At 43.7% G+C, this 17,827-nt stretch overlaps 2 protein-coding genes across 9 annotated transcripts in view; one reads left to right on the top strand and one right to left on the bottom strand.

Annotated features, from left to right (window-relative positions):
- Nucleotides 1-12,503, top strand: part of LATS2 (large tumor suppressor kinase 2) — an 82,459-nt gene extending 69,956 nt beyond the window's left edge. For 2 of the 8 annotated variants that reach the window (XM_006085506.3, XM_006085508.3), the window contains exons 5-9: nucleotides 482-1,064; nucleotides 2,186-2,368; nucleotides 6,532-6,638; nucleotides 10,210-10,694; nucleotides 11,702-12,503. In XM_006085506.3, coding sequence (XP_006085568.1) covers nucleotides 482-1,064; nucleotides 2,186-2,368; nucleotides 6,532-6,638; nucleotides 10,210-10,694; nucleotides 11,702-11,729 — 1,386 coding nt within the window. In that variant the 3' untranslated portion in view covers nucleotides 11,730-12,503. Of the gene's footprint in view, nucleotides 1-481; nucleotides 1,065-1,903; nucleotides 2,163-2,185; nucleotides 2,369-6,529; nucleotides 6,639-10,209 lie in introns of those variants that run through there. The other 6 variants (XR_002828432.1, XR_002828431.1, XM_006085509.3 and 3 more) reach the window with 6 other exon arrangements.
- A 2,726-nt stretch (nucleotides 12,504-15,229) lies between these two features.
- LOC102437560 (N-alpha-acetyltransferase 60-like) lies at nucleotides 15,230-16,248 on the bottom strand. The gene is made up of 2 exons (XM_014452911.2): nucleotides 15,871-16,248; nucleotides 15,230-15,640 (listed from the first exon to the last, which is right to left on the bottom strand). The coding sequence occupies exons 1-2, from the start codon at nucleotides 16,220-16,222 to the stop codon at nucleotides 15,330-15,332; spliced, it is 663 nt and encodes a 220-aa protein (XP_014308397.1). The 5' UTR covers nucleotides 16,223-16,248; the 3' UTR covers nucleotides 15,230-15,329.
- Between the last annotated feature and the right edge of the window lie 1,579 nt (nucleotides 16,249-17,827).

Raw genomic sequence — 17,827 nt, 5'->3', positions numbered from 1 at the left:
CCCAGACTGTGAGCCCCAGACTGTGAGAGGGATGTCTGACTGCCAGCTTAGGCCTGATCCCCCCTGAGGGGCCCTGGACTGGGAGAGGGCACAGGCCAGGCTGAGGGATCCCCCCCACAGGGCACAAATTTTGTGCACCAGGCCTCTAGTATTTAAAAAAACATTAGGTTGCTCTTAGAGTTCCAGGAATTTTGTGGTCCCCTTTCCACAGATTTTTGTTCATAGAGATTTCCTTTAGTTTTTAAGGGCCTAAAGTCACAGAGAGATCTATTTTGTCTTCCCTTTGGATTCTGGATTTGTGTCTGTATATGGATATAAAGAACAAAATGGATTGTTCTCTTGCTTGGAGTATATTGGGTCCATTCTCCTGTCTTCTCATTCCTGTAGGTCAAGTCAGGGTCCTCTCAGTTCTAGGGCATCTCCCGCCAGCTATTTTCTGTCAGGGTTCCTCTGATATGACCCTTATTTTCTTTCTGTGCAGGCCGGACTCTGTGAGGCTGAGCAGGAGCAGATGAGGAAGATCCTCTACCAGAAGGAATCTAATTACAACAGGCTGAAGAGGGCCAAGATGGATAAGTCCATGTTTGTGAAAATCAAAACCCTGGGGATTGGTGCCTTTGGGGAAGTGTGCCTGGCGTGTAAGGTTGACACTCACGCGCTGTACGCCATGAAGACCCTGAGGAAGAAGGATGTCCTAAACCGGAATCAGGTGGCCCACGTGAAGGCTGAGAGGGACATCCTGGCTGAGGCAGACAATGAATGGGTGGTCAAACTCTACTACTCCTTCCAAGACAAGGACAGCCTATACTTTGTGATGGACTACATCCCTGGGGGCGATATGATGAGCCTGCTCATTCGAATGGAGATCTTCCCGGAGCACCTGGCCCGCTTCTACATTGCAGAGTTGACTCTGGCCATCGAGAGTGTCCACAAAATGGGCTTTATCCACCGAGACATCAAGCCAGACAACATTTTGATAGATCTTGATGGTCACATCAAACTGACAGATTTTGGTCTCTGCACTGGATTCAGGTGGACTCACAACTCAAAGTACTACCAGAAAGGTACTGTCTTAGACATACCACACCTGCTTTACACATCTAGACACAACTGAGCCATTTAAGGCAACTGTTTCCTGCCCTGGTGGCTCCTAATCATTATGATGAAATTATGTGTCACTCCATCCTATATAATAAAAGGCTTATATGCAAATTTTCCCCTCGGGAGTTCGACCAACTGGGAATTCAACCGCTCACTATGATGTGCGCTGACCACCAGGGGGCAGCACGGAATGAAGGAAGGTCCCGGCCGGCAGCTGGAAGGCCCCGATCGGCTCTGATCACCAGCCCGGCCTAGGGACCCCACCCGTGCATGAATTTGTGCACCAGGCCTCTAGTTATTTTATAATTTGGTGTGACATCCTTTTCTCTCTAAAGATATGTGTGAGTGTATTTAAGTTTTACTATGATATTTTTAAGCCAATAGGCAATGAGATGTCATGGGGCCTTTGTGAGAACCATCACTCTGCCCTAAATAAGCACTAAAAAATAAGTTTTACAAACTCCCGAGGAGTATTTGTACAGCCGGCCTCAGGCGTTCCACACTATCTGAAGTATCTGCAGTATCTGTAGAATCTGTAGGTGTAGGTGTCGATATAGGTATGATAATAGTTTAACTCCGGTTCCTGTAGTTCTGCTATTTTGAAAAATCAAAAACAGCTGGCCATTATTTATGGCTTGGATTCTTAAAGTAGTTATTTTAATACTGTAGCTCAGGCTTCAGTTTTTATTTTAACTTAAAACTAATCCTAAGCCATTTAATTTATTCCCATTTTCTGGCATTTAAGTCATTTTATTATCATATTTTTAAAATCCTCTTATGCTTTTCCACACTCATCTTAAAGCACATCCTGTCGAGACTGACCTGAGATGGGCGCAGGGTTCCCTCAGTTATCCAAGCCTCCAGTGCAGCCTGCAGCTGCTGTTTCTGCCATGTTGCTGTGTTCATTTCACATGGGATCTCGGACCCAAGACCTCAGGCCACCCTGCAGAGCAGTTGGACAGCATTTTTAGTGTGTCAGGAGCTGAATTGAATTACTCTTCAGTTTGAAGCTATGGGTTTGTTGAATAGTGAATACTTTGTTTTGTATTCTCTTCTTTTGCTTCCCTGATTCCTGGTGCAAAAGGGAGCCACATCAGACAGGACAGCATGGAGCCTGGTGATCTATGGGATGAGGTGTCTAATTGTCGTTGTGGAGACAGGCTGAAGACCCTGGAGCAGAGAGCCAGAAAGCAGCATCAGAGGTGTCTAGCGCACTCCCTGGTTGGGACCCCAAATTACATTGCCCCGGAAGTGCTCCTCCGAAAAGGTAGGTGCCTCAGGCACTCGCTTCAGGCATTCCATACTCCTACTCCAGAGTTGTGGAGCCAGAGGACCTCCGAGTCTCTTCAGCCCCAGATTTCTAAGACCCTGAATATTCCCACTGTAACTGTGTACCCACGGAAGCACGTATCACTTCCTTTTGGAATTGCTCTCGCTCCCAGGGTGACAGAAGACATGCACCTTTAGGCCAATCTTTGCTCATTTCTCCTTTGACTGGGAAGTGAGAGACTGAGTGGAGGTGTGGACTTTCTACCTGGAACCCAAGCGAATCACTGCAGAACTGGTTTGACAGTCATATGATAGAAATAACTCTGAGGGTCATAGGGACTCTTCAGTCTGCCTAAGCCAGACATTTCCAGGCTCTCACTGTAACTTTAAATTTTTTTTTAATTTAATTTTTTTTCAATTATAGTTTACATTCAATAATATTTTGTATTAGTTTTAGGTGTATAGCATAGTGGTTAGACAATCATATACTTTACAAAGTGGTCCCCCTGATATTTCAAGTACCCACCTGGCACTGTACATAGTTATTACAATACTATAGGCCCAGTGCATGAAATTTGTGCCCCGGGGGGGGGGGGGGGTTGTCCCTCGCCCAGCCTACACCCTCTCCAATCTGGGACCCCTCGGGGGATGTTCGACTGCCGGTTTAGCGGGCCTAAACCAGCAGTCGGACATCCCTCTCACAATCCGGGACTGCTAGCTCCTAACCGCTCGCCTGCCTGCCTACCTGATTGCCCCTAACCGCTTCTGCCTGCCAGCCTGATCACCCCCTAACCCAGCGGTTCTCAACCTGTGGGTCGCGACCCCTTTGGCGGTCAAACGACCCTTTCACAGGGGTCGCCTAAGACCATCCTGCATATCAGATATTTACATTACGATTCATAACAGTAGCAACATTACAGTTACGAAGTAGCAATGAAAATAATTTTATGGTTGGGTCACAACATGAGGAACTGTATTTAAAGGGCCAGAAGGTTGAGAACCACTGCCCTAACCGCTCCTCTGCTGGCCTGATTAACACCTAACTGTTCTCCTGCCAGCCCGATTGCCCCCAACTGCCCTCCCCTGCCGGCCTGGTCGCCCCCAACTGCCCTCCCCTGCTGGCCTATTTGCCCCAACGGCTCTCCCCTGCTGGCCTGATCTCGCCCCCCAACTGCTCTCCCCTGATGGCCTGATCTCGCCCCCAACTGCCCTCCCCTGCTGGCCTATTTGCCCCAATGGCTCTCCCCTGCTGGCCTGATCTCGCCCCCAACTGCCCTTCCCTGCCGGCCTGATCTCGCCCCTAACTGCCCTCCCCTGATGGCCTGATCTCCCCCCCAACTGCCCTCCTCTGCTGGCCAATTTGGTTCTGATTGGTCGGTTTCTATTTCAGTCAGTGTCAAAAGCTCTGCCTCCGAGGCAGCCATTGGCTCCTCACAGTTGACCCAGATTTGGTTCTGATTGGTCAGTTCCTATGACAGTATCAAAAGCTCCACCTCCTAGGCAGCCATTGGCTCCTCACAGTTGACCCAGATTTGGTTCTGATTGGTCAGTTTCTATGCCAGTCAGCTTCAAAAGCTCGCCTCCTAGGCAGCCATTGGCTCCTCACACTTCACCCAGATTTGGTTCTGATTGGCCAGTTTCTATGCCAGTCAGCGTCTCTGGGCCTGTCAACAGGGCCTGATCAGAAAGGCAGGGCTGATCAGCAGCCCCAGTGGAGGCCTGGAGAAAAGTGGAGGCTCGGCTGCTGGGGAGAAAGAGAGAGGCAAGTGCTGATCAACAGCTGCCACAGAGGCTACAGATTAGACTCTGCTTCTCTCTTCAGGCCTCTCTCCAGGCCTGATTCGCAGCCCCCTCAGCAGTCAGTGCTGGGTCACCGGGCTGCAGCCACAGCAGTCAGTGCTGGGTCGCCACGGCAACCCAGTGCTGACTACAGGACTGACCGGTTGGTCGAGCCTCCAGTCGTGACAGACCCAGGGTTTTTATATATTAGAATCGTTGACTATGTTTCCTATGCTATACTTTACATCCCTGGGACTATTTTGTAACTGCCGATTTGTACTTCTCAATCCCTTCACCTTTTTGACTCAGTCCCACAGCCCTCCTCCCTTCTGGCAACCCTCAGTCTGTTCTCTGTATCTATGAGTCTGTTTCTGTTTTATTTGTTTATATTGTTTTTTAGATTCCACCTACAAGTGAAATAATAAGTTATTTGCCTTTCTCTGACTGACTTATTACACTTAGCATAATACCCTACAGGTTCACCCATGCTATTGCAAATGGTAAGATTTCATTTTTTATGGCCAAGTAATATTTCATTGTATGTATGTGCCAAAGCTTTTTGCCCAAGTGTCGAGCTGGGTTGTACCATCTCTAGCTGGTTATTGAGTATGACAGAAGACAAATATTCTTTTCCTCCAGTTCTCCCTTCTATTCCAGAAGCACCATGAAGGTCCGATTTGGGGACATGGTTGTGCATAAAACTACAAGTGCTTAGTAAAATTGGTCCTGGATGGGTGATCTGTTCCATCAAATATGGCAGCTAACTGAACACCAAAGGAATCTTCCATTATTGACCTGAGTTTGTGCAATAAATTCAGGATTGGTGGCCTATCTCTTCACATGTGTTGTTTCAAGTCTTTGCAGCCACCCAGACTCGGTTCAAGTCTGTTTTCTTTGTTAGCTGTGGTAATCCAAAGCAAGTTAATTAACCACTCAGAGCCACATCTATAGCAATAACCTTGCTGCCCAGTCACACTCTAAGTAGGAGGAGGGGTTTCCGGACTGTGGGGGACAACATCCTCTCCAGTATCCAGCATGTACACTCTCCAGGAACCAAGGGTAGGGTCACTCTGCAGCCCCCAGTGCCAGATGGACAGGAAGGAGAGGGATGGAGAGTACCGAGGAGTCTGAAGGAACTAAACTGGCAGTACTGCCAGCCGGTCTTAGGTTCCAGTTCATACTTAGAAAGGATTAGGTGACATAAGACTGGAACATAGATTGGACTGGGACATGAGGCCCTGGTGGGAAAATGGGAGAGAATCAGAAAAAAAAAATGAACTGCTCTGCAGCTTCCTTGGGGCTGGCTCTGACTGAGCTGCAGGATGTCCTGCTTCAGCTCTGTTTTGGGAGCACTGTGAGGAAGAGCCTGGCTGGCTAGCGCCTCACGCAGAGATCATATCTTTACTGACAGTTGTTCCCTTTGCCAAAGTGCTCCCTTTCCTCCTCCTCTTCTCCATATTCTTCAACTGTCTCCAAACCTCCCAGGAAAGCCTCGCCAGAAAGCCCTCATGACAGGACACACTTGTTCACAGGTCTTAACACTTCTTGTTTTGTGGTTACTACTAATTTTAATTTGTATCTGTTTGTAGATTCTTTAAGAACTTAAAATTCTGGTTTGTGTCGCTAGTAACAACAGTAATCTTTTTTTTTAAGTTTTTTAAATTTACTGATTTGAGACAGAGAACCATCGATTTGTTGTTCCACTTATTCTTGCATTCATTGGTTGATTCCTGAATATGCCCCAACTGGGGATCGAACCCCTAATCTTGGCACATTGGGACAATGCTCTAACCAACTGAGCAACCCAGCCAGCGCAACAGTAATCTTTTTTTTTTTTTTAAATATATTTTATTGATTTTTTACAGAGAGGAAGGGAGAGAGATAGAGAGTTAGAAACATCGATGAGAGAGAAACATCGATCAGCTGCCTCCTGCACATCCCCCACTGGGGATGTGCCCGCAACCCAGGTACATGCCCTTGACCGGAATCGAACCTGGGACCTTTCAGTCCGCAGGCCGACGCTCTATCCACTGAGCCAAACCGGTTTCGGCAACAGTAATCTTTTTAAATTATTTTCTTATTATAAAAGCATCCTGTGTTTACCACACACCAGTGACTGAAAATAAGAAAAAGGACAAGTGACCATCCTCCTCTCCACATGAAGACTGTTACCACCCCAGCACATGCCCTTTCCAGCCTTTATTCTGAGCCACACATGCAAGGAGACTCATTTTGTGTAGGGTGGTTTTCTTTTATGTAATGTGTGCTGCTCGAACATGTTTCCCCACATGGCAGTAAAGTAATACCTAAGGATTTGTACAGTTCCTCTCCGAAGAGCACATGCCCATACTGGAATTGAAAGTGGCCTTGTCTTTCTTTCAGGGTACACTCAGCTCTGTGACTGGTGGAGCGTTGGAGTGATTCTCTTTGAGATGCTGGTGGGGCAGCCACCCTTTCTGGCCCCGACTCCCACAGAAACCCAGCTGAAGGTAATGAAGGAAAATGCATCTGCTTGCTGCAAACACACATGGTTTTCGGACCTTTTATTCTGATTGGTGTAGGAATCTCAGTTGTACATAATGGGAGTTTTTAAAGTATTGTTTACCTATTTTGAAAATTTTTATTTTAATAAGTAAAGCCCCAGAGTTAGACTTGAGTTTTTTTGTTGTTGTGGTTTTATCCTCTCCTGAGGATGTTTTTTGATTTTAGAGAAAGAGGAAGGGGGAGAGAGAGAAACATCAATGTGAGAGAGAAACATAGATCCATTGCCTCTCGTACTTGCCCGATCTGGGATTGAACATGCAACATAAGTATGTGCTCTGACCAGGAATTGAACCCACAACATTTTGGTGTACAGGATGATGACGCTAAGCAACTGAGCCACCTGACCAGGGCTAGACCTGAGTTGTGAAATACAGTATATATGTGTATGAAATTTTACTTGAACCACTTGGTCACCTGCCATCTTAGTATTTCCAGGTGAGAACAAAGAGAAGCGGTAAGGCGTGGTCAGATCTAGTTTCCACTCCCACTTTGTCCACTGTGCAACAACAGAAGACTTTATAAACTATCTCTTGCCGAACTGGTTTGGCTCAGTGGATGGAGCGTCGGCCTGCGGACTCAAGGGTCCCGGGTTCGATTTCGGTCAAGGGCATGTACCTTGGTTGCGGGCACATCCCCACTGGGGGGCGTGCAGGGGGCAGCTGATTGATGTTTCTCTCTCATCGATGTTTCTGGCTCTCTATCCCTCTCCCTTCTTCTCTGTGGAAAATCAATAAAATATATTTTAAAAAATAAATAAATATATAAACTATCTCTTAAATAAATCAGTTTATTTATTTGAGTGCTATATCATTACTTTTTGCAAATTATCAGCTATGAGGTTAGGCTAGGTGTGCATATTCCTAATGTTCACTTATTTAATGTAACTAAATAATTAGTTTTAGAATGATGGCCATTTATTCTCTGACATAAATTATTTGATTACTTAACAATGATTGAATTGCGAATCTGATGAAATCTTTGTAATTTCTCAGACAGTGCAGTTACCCATTGACACAAGTTTACTAACAATTCTAGGAAGAATTCATGCCCCGAAGTTCATGGTAGACCCTAATTTAATAGTCTCTTAGTTAGAAGAACCCTAAATTAAGGCTTGGTTTCACACCAGTAACAATAAAATTGGAAGTTAACATTATCTGTATCATCACTGAATAGCTAAACCACTCACTAATTTGCCTGCATAATCATAACCCAGTTTCTATTGTGATAAAATGTACCATTTTAAACTATTTTTAAGTGTGCAATTCAGTGGCAGTAAGTACATTCACAATGTTGTGCAACTGTCACCACTGTCTATTTTCAGACATTTTCATCTTCCCAAACAGAAACTGTACCAGCGGTTCTCAGCCTGTGGGTCACGACCCCTTTGGGGGTCGAACGACCCTTTCACAGGGATCGCCTAAGACCATCGGAAAACACATATATAATTACATATTGTTTTTGTGATTAATCACTATGCTTTAATTATGTTCAGTTTGTAACAATAAAATTGGGGGTCACCACAACATGAGGAACTGTATTAAAGGGTCGCGGCATTAGGAAGGTTGAGAACCACTGAACTGTACCCATTAAACAATAATTCCCTATTCCCCCTCGCCCAACCCCTGTAACCTCTCTTCTACTTTCTGTCTCTATGAAAATGACTGCTCTGGGTTCCTCAAATACTGTGTGGAATCACACAGTATTTGTCCTTTTCTGAATGGTTTATTTCCCTGAACATAATCCATTCAAATGTCATCCATGTTGTCTCATTTGGAAGAATTTCTTTCCTTTTTAAGGCGGAATAATATTTCATTGTACATATAGACCACATTTTGTTTATATATCATCCAGCAGTGGACACTTATTTGGTTATTATGAATAATGATGCTATGAACATGAGTGTGTAAATAAGAATTTGTTTAAGTCCTGCTTTCAATTTTTTTGACTATATATCCAGAAGTGGAATTGCTGGGTCATGTGGTAGTTCTGTTTAATTTTTTCACAGGTTTCCATAGTGGCTGCACCATTTTACATTCCCACCAACAGTGCATGTGGGTTCCATTTTCTCCACATGAACACTCCCCCCACCCCTTTTTTCTTTAATAGTAGCCATCCTAATGGTGGCTGCACTTCATCCTAGTGAAGTGATATCTCATTGTGGTTTTGATTTGTATTTCCCTAATGATTAGTGATATTGAAGCTCTTTCCATGTGCTTACTGGACATTTGTATGTCTTCTTTGGAGAAATGTCTGTTCAAGTCCTTTGCCTTTTTTTAATCAGGTTATTTGTTTTGTTGTTGAGTTGTAGAAATTCTTTTTATATTTTGGGTATTAACACCTTATAAGATACATGTTTTGCAAATATAGCCTTCCATTCTGTGGGTTGCCTCTTTATTATGTCATCAGTGTCCTTGATGAACAAAAGTTTTAAATTTTTATGAAATCCAATTAATATATTTTTCTTTTGTTGCCTGTGTTTTGGTGTCATATCCAAGAAATCATTGCCAAATCCAATGTCATGACGATTTTCCCCTATGTTTTCTTCTAGGAGTTTTATAATTTTAGCTCTATTAAAACCAACTCAGGGTTCGACCAACCCTCCTGCCCACACAGCCACCTGCCTATATACCTCACCTGATGCTCAGTCACCCATGCAGTAGACAGTTATGTTTGCCTTGTTTTATCCTGATTTGAAGTGTGAACAATAAAGTCTTTTAGCTTTTCTCCTCACTATAGACACATCTCTGTGACAAATGTATTTACTGAGCATTTAGATGGCTGGTATGCGTGGTTGAGCATCAGGAATAGGAGACCAAGGCCATAGGGTAGGTCAGCTTTCTTCTCCGTGAGGTTGCTTTTTTTATTTTTTAAACATTTTTATTGATTTCAGAGAGGAAGGGAGAGGGAGAGAGAGATAGAAACATCAATGATGAGAGAGAATCATTAATCAGTGGCCTCCTGCATGCCCCATACTGAGGATTGAGCCCACAACCTGGGCATGTGCCCTGACAGGGAATCGAACTGCAACCTCCTGGTTCATAGGTCGACGCTCAACCACTGAGTTCCACCGGCTGGGCGATGTTGCTTTTTAAATTACAAAAACCCAGCAGACCATCTCTTGGCTACAATAAGTATTGAGTGAGAACCATGATGGTTCAACAGAAATCTGTTGCCATAGCTAAAGAAATGACTCAGAAAGGGTCAGTCTCTTCATTTTTGTGGCAGGCACAAAATTCTTTTGCTAACCAGTCTTTCTGATAGAAGAAAATCATTCTCTCTTGGTCTGTATTTGACTTCAGCATCCCAGGCCTCAGGCTGTGTGCCCCAACCTAGAACACTGACCTTCAATAGCTGATCAGATCCACAACTGTACTTTCTGAGTCTATCCTGACTTTTCTTCCATCATGAAACTAAAATTATTTAAAAACCACATCATCACAATATTGTCCTAGAACTGCCCATACAGGCTTTGAAATGTTGGAAGAAACTAAAACTTTGGTTCTATTGTCTCTTGAGGTGATAAACTGGGAGAACACGCTCCACATTCCAGCCCAGGTCAAGCTGAGCCCCGAGGCCCGGGACCTCATCATTAAATTGTGTTGTGCTGCTGACCACCGGCTGGGGAGGAACGGGGCTGACGACCTGAAGGCCCACCCATTCTTCGTCACCATTGATTTCTCTAGTGACATTCGGAAGCAGCCAGCCCCCTACATTCCCAAGATCAGCCACCCCATGGACACCTCAAATTTTGACCCCATAGATGAAGAAAGCCCTTGGAACGATGCTAGTGAAGACAGCACCAAGGCCTGGGACACGCTCACCTTCCCAAATAACAAGCACCCTGAGCATGCATTTTATGAATTTACCTTTCGAAGGTTCTTTGATGACAATGGCTACCCCTTCAGGTGCCCAAAGCCTTCCGGAGCAGAGGCGTTACAGGCTGAGAACTCCAATTTGGAAAATTCCAATCTGGTGGATCAGACTGAAGGTTGCCAACCAGTGTACGTGTAGACAGACTTGGCACTGACACCCAGGTGCCCATGGCTGGTTCCTTAAAAGACCTGATGGAAAGTTCAGGGCAGCTTTGTTTTCAGTTAACCCATTGATTACTTCACTTGAAATTCTGGTCTTCACTAAGAAACCCAAAACAAAAATGCTTTTTAAAAAGGACTCAAGTATAGCATATCTTCATTTCTAGATTCTGGTTGATAAGGGGGATGGTTGTCAATATGGCTTTGAATTGGCTTTTGAGGACCTTCACTGCATTGAAACAATTTTTTAAAAATTTAGTACAGTTTAAAAGAGCACTTATTTTGTTTATAGTCATTTTTATTACTAAGTTATAAGGATTAACTCTGACAAATTATGCTGCTGTCATTTTATACATTTGTATTTTATCACAGCACTTACATTTAGGAAAAGAAATAACTGAAGAACATGTGATAAGAAATCTCTGTGCAATAACTTAAAGAAAGATAACACTGTTTTGATGTTACTGATACCATTTTATTCACACAATGGTTTTGGTTTTATATTTTTTTCTGCATTTCAAAATTGTGATATGTTAAAAGCTGCTTTATTTTATTATAATTTTTTTCTTTTTGCATATTATAGTGTCATAGACAGTGTGAGCAAGGTGATTCCATGGGTGTGATTTCTGATGTCTGATGTGCAGAGAATGTTGCATGAGTTGGGTCTTCTATTATAAATGACCATGTCTTGCCATTCACAGCAGGTTCTGTGAAGATGTTTTTATAAAGTATCTATAAATGAGACATTGTAGACAGTGTGCGATGACATGTGTGGGTGACTTCACTGTGATTGTATCCCTTACTATTTTGTTAAAGAAATGCAGGTGTGTAACTGAGAAGTGACTTTCTGTGTGTCTTGGTTATGGCTGGATTCTTTGGAGGCTAAACTTAAGAATTTGTCATATACTAAACTTGTGATTAATTTAGCTATGCCAAAAAGTTTGACATTAATCATGGAACTCTGTCTGTTTCACCAGTCAGTCCACTCTCTCGTTCTTGGTGTAGCTGATGTATGGAATCCAACAGCTGCCACCCTACTGCCACCAGATGGGCCCCATCAAGAGGTCTGCCTGACGCCATTTCATCCCGCTGTCTGAGACAGCTTCAATCTTACCATGGTGAAATTTAGTAATCTCGGCATTCTTTCACTTTTTTTTTTATTGTGCTTTGAAGTGTCAATCTTAACTTCATTTTAAAAATACATTTTCCTCATCTTTGTAAAACAGCAAGGATTATTTAAAGTAACATTGGAATAAAAAAATTAAGCCATACAATTTTCTTAGATGTGTAGATGCATATATATATAACTACATAGATAAACGTACAAAATATTTCTTATTTCAAATTAGTATGATTTTTATTTAAAGTGATATATATTTGAGTAAAAAGTTCAGTTATTTTTTGCTTTTTAAGAATCTGTTGCATCATATTTTCATTATACTCCACATATTTTTTCCTTGATGTTTTTAGCACAATATACTCATATTTAGTATATATCTAGGCAACAACACTTACAAGTTTATCAATGTCTAAAAAAAAAGGTTCCTGTGTACCGGTTTACATTTTGAATGAGTGGCAACCCAACATCTGCTGTGCTTATACCGTAACTGTCAGTATTTCCGTGACTTTACAGTAATACCGTGTTGTTATTTACAGCATTCTGACACACTTTTATGTGGTAGGTTCTTTCTCAGGAACTCAATTTATTATTTATTGATATATCATTGCCTTTGAAAAGCTTCTACTGGCACAATTTATTATTAAAATTTTGAATATAAACCCCTTGGTGTGTGTCATGTGTTATTGGAATTTGAAAGTTCTTGCATTTATCAATATGTCATATGAGGCTGTTAAAATTAGTTTTTTGTATATCATTAGAGAAATGAAACTATATACACACACAACACAAGAAAATATGTGTATACTTTTTTGCCTCTTTTACACAAAGGGGAGAATTATGCATATTTTCCTGCATCTGTTTTCTTGGCAATTTAAACCAGCACATAAAGAAATTCTTCACCCTTTATTATTACTGTGTAATAGGCCACCGTAAGGGTCTATTATAATAAGACCAGTCTTATATCAATGAACATTTCACTTGTTCTGGTCTTTTACTATTATAAACCGTGCTGGAATAAATAACCCCTTACAGCCATCATTTTGTGCACATGCAAGTAAATATGTAGGATAGACTCCTAGCGGTGGAATTACTAAGTCAGAAGCTAAGTGTCTGTGTGATTTTTATTGCAAAGTAGCGCTAAGCATTAGTGGGAGGAACCTCCAGATTTTCTCCTACACTCCCTGCCAAGTGGCTTAGAATGTCCTTTACCTGTCTGTGTGGACCATTTCTCAGGGTCAAGTTTGCAGTGAGCAACTTTAGGGCTGAGGTAACGTGTCCTTCGAGGACCAAAAAACAAGCTTTCTAACTGCTTGCTATAAAAGGGGTAGCTCCCTGAGCCTCAGCAGAATCCATCTGGGCCTCCTATGCTTCCCTGGGTTCTTGAGGCCAGGAAGAGCTTGTGCAAGCATGCTGGTGCTCATGCAGCTTCATGTGCTGTGAATAACAAAGTCCTTTGTCTCTGACCCAGGTACCTCTTGTCTTAGTCCAGGATCCATGAAAGAGTAAATAGCTCACTTATTAGCTTGTAAGTAGGATAAAATCGAATCTGAGATCTGGTATTGTCTAAAAATCTTACAACAGGTATTGTTCAATATGCATTCCCAATAGAAATATACAGATAGTTCACTTAGAGCCTTGCCAGCCACACCATGTACTAACCCTTATGATCTTTGTCCATTGACTAGATTTAAAGAAACAACACATACACACAAAAAAAAAACTTGATGTATTTTTTACTTGACATTCTTCTTGTCTTGAAAGAAGTTGATATCCATTTGAATATCCTTAAAAATTATGATCCTAATTTTATGCATTGAGTGGTGATGTCTAAGACCTTCCTCAGAGATCCCAAACAATTTCCATTCTCTTCTCACTCTTCATCTCTTCCTGCTCAGCTAACATGAATCATTTAATGGGGCTAGTGGCCAGACAACAGATTACAGAGAACAGACTTCTTCAGTGTTTAGACAGATTCCACAGGAGATGAATACTCTAGCGTTCATGAATACTCTGCTCAGAGGGTTGCCAGGGCAGTCAGGCCTGATTTCACCACGTTTATGGTCATTGTTGGATGTGATTGTAGTTTCCTTCTCCACACTTGCATGCTATGTGTTCCTTGATAAGTCAGTGCAAATCACAAAGAGAGAAACAGCCAGCATGGCAGGCTTCCCCAGAACCTCCTGTGATTGGAACCACTATTTAGTTAGAAAATTTTTTAATGGAGTTTACTTCTTCCAGATTTGACTTACAAACCAAGTTCAAAGCCCCAGTACTTAACTAATATTTTATCTCCACTGGCAGAATTCAGCATAATCAAGATCATTGCCATTATGTGCATATTTATAAGCAATATCATTAAGCATTGTGTCCTTTTCCATCCATAAAAAATCATTTCCTTAGCAAGAGAATTTTCCATTTCCCAAAGTGGGAATGCCAGAAGCAAGTGATGTCCACATTCATGCTTCCTAGCACTGACACAGCCTCTTCTGTCTGTTCCCAGAGGCAAGCGATTGCCCCAGCCTCAAAGGCCAGGTCCTACTTGATCAAACACCACACTCAATTCTTCTTGTCTGCATCTGGTCAGGCCTCAGAACTGCATCTCACGGACTCGGGGGTTGGAGGGGAGGGCCCTTGGGACCCTCATCAGCACCTGTTCTCAGCCCGGCTCCCTGCGGCAATTCAACTGAATGGCACATCCAGCATGTGATGGGTAGTTTCTCGCTCTCTGAGACAGCAGGACTGCCAACAGAGGAGTGGGGAACCTTCCCATTATCTGACCACCATGCCAGGGAGCCAAGCCCCAGAGCTCTGCTTGGGTGAAAAGCCTCCCACCACTCGCCAGCCCCTCCTGGGGAAGTAGGGGCTGCTCCCGCCCCCCAGGCTTCTGAGGGCTGGTTCTTCACAAGGGTTTGGCATTCCCTTTATTTCACCCCTTAATTGTTCTGAGGCTCCTGTGTCTTTAGGGCCAAGTCTATCCATAACACTTGAGTTCCTCCCTCCCAGGAGTTAATTCCGGCTTTGGAGGAAGGAGTTGGAAGGAACGGGCATTCCGGGGGAAGAGGCCAGTGAGGACGTGCAGGAAAGGAAGCCCTCTCCTGCCCCCATACTCCCAGGGCAGCAGAAGCAACTGACCCACAATGAACACTGTGGCCAGCCTATGAGGCTGGTGCATGCACATGGGGGCCAGACCAGGGCAAGGGCAGAGATTTCCAGAGCAGGAAGGAGGGCTGGAAGAGCCTGTTGGAGCCCGGGCATACCCGCCCCACGACGCTCTGCTCCCGAGCCCATGTAGCACTGGGCCTACAGCTGGGGCAGGTGATGGGCCAGCTCCTCTGCAGAACACAGTTGAGGTCAAATGGCCAGGAAGGTGAGATCCAGAGGGCGCCAAGGGGTGGGACCTGTTGGAGGCTGCCCGGCTGGCATCACATGGTCCGGCTGTATTCAATGCCGCCTTTGGTGGAGATGCTCGACCATGGCAGGAAGCTTCAGAGCAGGCTGTGGGCCTGGTGGTAAATCCTGTGTGGGATGGAGCAGGGGCTCAAGTTTGCTAGAGCAGAACCCAGGTGCTGGATGTAGTCCAAAATGGTCCAAGAAGGGTGGCCACCATTGATGTAGAAGATATAAGTGAAGCCATCTTTGAGGACCCCATGGATGGAATAGTAATAGGGGAGATAGTGGTGCTGCTTGAAGTCTCTGTTTTCGTGGAAGTTTATTGCTGTGTTGTTGGTGGTGAGGACATGCAGGTAGATGGCTTTGAAGTGGTCCTGGGCAGTGGTGGATATGTGATCCTTTAAACCAGTGGTTCTCAACCTTCCTAATGCCGCGACCCTTTAATACAGTTCCTCATGTTGTGGTGACCCCAATATCATTGTTACAAATTGAACATAATTAAAGCATAGTGATTAATCGCAAAAACAATATGTAATTATATATGTGTTTTCCAATGGTCTTGGGCGACCCCTGTGAAAGGTTCTTTCGACCCGCAAAGGGGTCGCGACCCACGGGTTGAGAACCACTGCTTTAAACTCTCAAGTAAAAGAGAACCTATGCCATGCTTTCTGAATTCCTTCGCTACTCCCAGACTTAGAATGTATGCAACTTGTGTGTCAACAGAGAAGTTGGAGGCTAGAATATCTCCATCCTCCTTGTGTATCTTGGTCCTACTTTTTATTTCAGCTATTATTCCTACAATGGTAACCGTGTAGGCTGCAGCAAGGGAAAAGAACTTCTTGTTGGAGGTGATGTCACGATACCATGAGTCTGGGCACTCGATGGGGAACCAGTCGCCACACAGATGCTTCATAGTGTCTGTGTCATCATGGCAGAGGAGGCGCAGGCTGACCTCGCTGAGGGCGCTGGATGGCACCACCTCTGTCATTCACACCTCCAGCGGGAGCCTGCGCGCTGGAGCCTGCGGCAGCGGCAGCGGACGGACGGCGCCTGGGGCTCAGCACATTCTGGGGACGCAGGGAGCCCTAAGTGGGGTGGGGTTCAGCAGGGAGCCGGAAGTGGGGCCACGCGGAGCCCGCAACCAGTTATGTAACCGGCAGGGGCTGCAGCCGCAGCCGGGACTGAGGCGGCGGCCCAGGGCACTTCCCGATAGTGTTATATTTTAGTTTTAACCATCAAACATACTTTAGAAAACTCAAGAAGAGAAAGAAAGCCTATTGTATTTACTAATAGTTTTGCTTACTGAGTTCTTCCTGATGTATGAAGGACTTTTTTTTCTTTTATATTTTCCTTCTTTGGGAAACTTCCTTTAGCCATTCTTTTAGGATAGGCCAACTAGCAACAAACTCTTAGTTTTCCTTCATTTAAAAGTGTCTTCATTTCTCTCTGTATCCTGAAAGATATTTTGGGGTATAATCCAGTTTGGGGTATAGGATTCTGGGTTGACACTTCTCTCAGTAGTTGAGAAATACTGTACCACTTCCTTCTAGCCTGGAGGGTCTCTGACGAGAATCTGTTGTCATTTTAATTATCTCCCCTGTAGATAAGATAATTATTTTTCTTTGGCTGCTTTGAAGGTGTTTTCTTTGATTATCTTTTAGAAGTTTAATTAGAACATGTCTTGGCTTGGATTTCTCTGGGTTTACCCTGTTTGTAGTTCACTCTTCTGCTGTGAAAGCCTCAAGTCTCATGCATTCTCTTTCACTTCCCCCAACTCCTACACCAGTGTGATCAAATATATCCATATTTTTTGCTATCTCTAAACATGAATTGGCATTAATTGATACCTCTGTCCCTTTGTTTTTAAATTCCTGAAGCAGGATCACGTAAGAGAATGAGTCCTGGGCATGGACTCAGTGGCCGTGAGTCTTACCCCAGCTTTGTATAACTTTGTATAACTTCTTTCAGACTTATTAGTTATATGAGTCAAAGAGAGTCTGAATCAGTTTTTTAAAAAATATATTTGTATTGATTTCAGAGAGGAAGGTGTTGTATCGTAAAGCAGCAAATGAGATACAAGACGCCTTAATAAGCCAATTAATTAGGAGTCGTTTATTGTGGCGGCCTAGAGGGAGGTGTCTCTTCCAAATCTCTGAGCACCACATACAGGAAGTCTCCCGTATTTATACTTTTCAAGCCTCTTTGTTTGCAGAGATTTTTTTTAAAAAATAAGTCTTTATTTTTCAGATTATTACAGTTGTTCCTCTTTTTCCCCCCCATAGCTCCCCTCCACCCATTTCCCACCCCACCCCATGCCCTTACCACCCCCCTCACTGTCCTCATCCATAGGTGTAAGATTTTTGTCCAGTCTCTTCCCGCACCCCCCACACCCCTTCCCCCTAAGAATTGTCAGTCCACTCCCTTTCTATGCCCCTGATTCTATTATATTCACCAGTTTATTCTGTTCATCAGATTATTTATTCACTTGATTTTTAGATTCACTTGTTGATAGACACGTATTTGTTGTCACTTTGTTGTTCATAATTTTTTATCTTTACCTTTTTCTTCTTCCTCTTCTTAAAGAATACCCTTC

This window comes from Myotis lucifugus, unplaced genomic scaffold, assembly GCF_000147115.1.
Source record: "Myotis lucifugus unplaced genomic scaffold, Myoluc2.0 scaffold_19, whole genome shotgun sequence".
In the NCBI taxonomy this organism is placed as follows: Eukaryota; Metazoa; Chordata; class Mammalia; order Chiroptera; family Vespertilionidae; genus Myotis; species Myotis lucifugus.
The sequence above is the reverse complement of the archived record's forward strand: the minus strand, read 5'-3'. Positions and strand labels throughout refer to the sequence as shown.